Source organism: Lissotriton helveticus, chromosome 6, assembly GCF_964261635.1.
Source record: "Lissotriton helveticus chromosome 6, aLisHel1.1, whole genome shotgun sequence".
Lineage (NCBI taxonomy): Eukaryota > Metazoa > Chordata > Amphibia > Caudata > Salamandridae > Lissotriton > Lissotriton helveticus.
Window position 1 is genome coordinate 243065781 of NC_136067.1, and position 2559 is coordinate 243068339.

At 54.2% G+C, this 2559-nt stretch overlaps 1 protein-coding gene across 1 annotated transcript; it reads left to right on the top strand.

Moving 5' to 3' along the window:
• The first annotated feature begins 743 nt into the window (after positions 1-743).
• Positions 744-2354, top strand: LOC144761315 (uncharacterized). The gene is made up of 2 exons (XM_078646754.1): positions 744-1050; positions 1326-2354. The coding sequence occupies exons 1-2, from the start codon at positions 894-896 to the stop codon at positions 2309-2311; spliced, it is 1143 nt and encodes a 380-aa protein (XP_078502880.1). The 5' UTR covers positions 744-893; the 3' UTR covers positions 2312-2354.
• The last annotated feature ends 205 nt before the right edge of the window (positions 2355-2559 follow it).

The window sequence follows — 2559 nt, forward strand, 5'->3', positions numbered from 1 at the left end:
TCAATGGTTTAAAAAATTATGGGCCCGATGTAGGTAAAAGGGAATTTCCGATTCCAAAATACCGAGGCGGGCCGATTCGGTATTCTGAAATCGGAAAACGAGATGTAGGAAACAAACAGCGAAATAATAAGGAATCGGTCGGCATCGGTAATGTGAATCGGTACGTACCGAATCAGCACGGACCGAATCGGAAAGTACCGAATCGCCTACCACCGAATCGGAACTAGCCGAATCGGCTACCACCGAATCGGAACTAGCCGAATCGGCTACCACCGAATCGGAATTAGCCGAGTCGGAAAAATCAGAATCGGCTATTACCGAATCGGAGGTATGAAAACACACCCATGGCCAAAAAGCCCATAGGAATGCATTGAAGAAACCGATTCGGCTATCTCCGAATCGGATGATACCGATTCGGATTTTACCGAATCGGTAATATCCGATTCGGAGATAGCCGAATCGGTTAAAGCCGCTTCAGCCAATGAGGTGGCTCCCCCTCCCCCTCCCAAACAGGGAGTGGCAACCCTGGCAGGTGCAGCCAATTAAGAACTTTCTGGAGAGCCAGCCTGAGCTGAGCAGTCACAGTTAGCAGCAGTGGGAGTAGGAGGTAGTGAACTGTTCAGACCAAGATGGCAAACCAGAGTGAGAGCCAGAAGTCCAGCCAGAAGAGGAAGCCTAAGTTCAGCAGCACCGAGCTGCAGGTGTTGGTTGAGGAGGTGGTGAGGGTGCACCGGCAGCTATTCGGAAGGCTGTCCCTCAATGTGCCAGAATGCACCAAGAGGAGGCTCTGGAGCGATATCGGTCAGAAGGTCAACGCTGTGGGTGTCACCCCCAGGTCCCTGGATGAGCTGAAGAAGCGCTTCTACGACATCCGCAGCCTGACCAAACGGAAGATGGCAGAGATCCAGAAGCAGGCTGGAGTCACTGGTGGTGGCAGGAACCCGGCGCCACCCCTCACCGAGCTGGAGGAACTGGTCTCCAGCACCATTGAGAGGGAGAGCGTGACCGGAATTGGGACCCTGGACAGCTCAGCCAGAGCTACAGCTACAGGTAAGAGGCATGCGCATCAGGACACACCCTACCAGACACCTCCCCATTAGACACAATGCATAGCCAAACCCCAGCACAGTACTGCAACCAACATACAAGAGACAAGCATCATGGTACATCCAGTCAGCAGTAGGTATCAAAATATGGCAGTGCAGAATCACAAGACATGAAACAGTGGAACACATTCTACGGAGATGCTAGGACATGTGGAATGCTTTAATTGTACTGACTGTAATACATCGGTACTCTATTTACAAATGCTTCTTTGTACCTAGGGGCACCATCAGGCGGACAAACACTGCCAAAGGAGGCAGCAGCACCATCTACCACTGCACTCGCAGGGCCGAGCACGAGTCAGGCTGCCGAGGAGGAGGAGGAAAACACCATAGGCCTGGATATTGAGGGAGACCTGGAAATTGACTTTGATGCACTTCACTCCCCACAAATGCAAAGCACACCCTCCTTGCAATTCTCCCCAGAGAACTCCCCGACAAGGGAGCTCTTTCCACCTACACCAGCTCCTGCCACTGTGGCTCCAGTACACCCTGTCCTGGGAGCAGGGGCTCAGGCCCCGGCCAGCACCACACCCCCACCAGTGGCACCCCAGCCCACGCAGCAGGCGGGCAGCAGCAGTACCCGGCGCCGTGCCATTCCCACCACTGCAGACCCAGCACGGGAGGCCAGTGTGTTCCGGGGCCTCGAAGGCAATATGGTGAAGATCCAAAGGCAGCAGGCGAAATCCATCATGGCATGCCAACGCCAGCTCCTGCAGCACAACCTGCAGATGGGGGAAATGGTGAAAGGATTTCAGGCCTTTGTGGCTTCCAACAAGGAGGCAGTAGCAGGTTTAGGCAGGCTAACCACTGCCATCACACAGTTATGTGGCAGAATGGAGGAGCAAGAGGTGGTGCGCAGGCGGGATGCCCGGGTGCAGAACCGCTCCTTGAGCCGCCTTGCTGCAGCAACGGCACAACTCTGTCAGCGTGGTGCCAACATGGAGTCTAGTCTCGCTCAAAATACCGCAGAGTTGACAAGGGGAATGGCCCGCATCACGACAGCAATGGAGGCCTTGATCATCTCTAACACTGCCGCAAATCCTGCCCTGGACCTGGGGGATGCTGGGGACAGCAGCAGCCGCAGCAGCCCGGCCAGCGCTGCGTCAGAGCCACGCAGGAGCACCAGGCGCTCCGCAGATGCCGCTGGTCATTCTGAAGGGGGTGAGGGACACCACAGTGGGGCTGCAAAGCGCTCAAAGAAATAGCCTAGCAAGGGCGGGTGAGGCAACCTGGACCCTAGACTTTTGTTTTCATTGACATTACACCTTTGTTTTGTTGCACATCAGTGCAGTAACTGTGTAGCAACAGTATTAAAAATTGCTTATTCAACACAACCATTCACCTGTCTGTGCATTTTTACTCACTCAGAAATAGTTTGCTGTTATCTCCTCACGTCTATGTCTCCCATCACTTGGCGTACACACCCCAGCTGGCTGTGTTAGTGGCACAGCTT

What these genes read in the sequence shown, in the direction of transcription:
- LOC144761315 (XM_078646754.1), top strand. Translation starts at nt 894, where the DNA reads ATGGCAGAGATCCAGAAGCAGGCTGGAGTCACTGGTGGTGGCAGGAAC. An exon ending in AGCCAGAGCTACAGCTACAG is followed by an intron (nt 1,051 to 1,325) that starts GTAAGAGGCATG and finishes CTTTGTACCTAG; the next exon opens with GGGCACCATCAGGCGGACAA.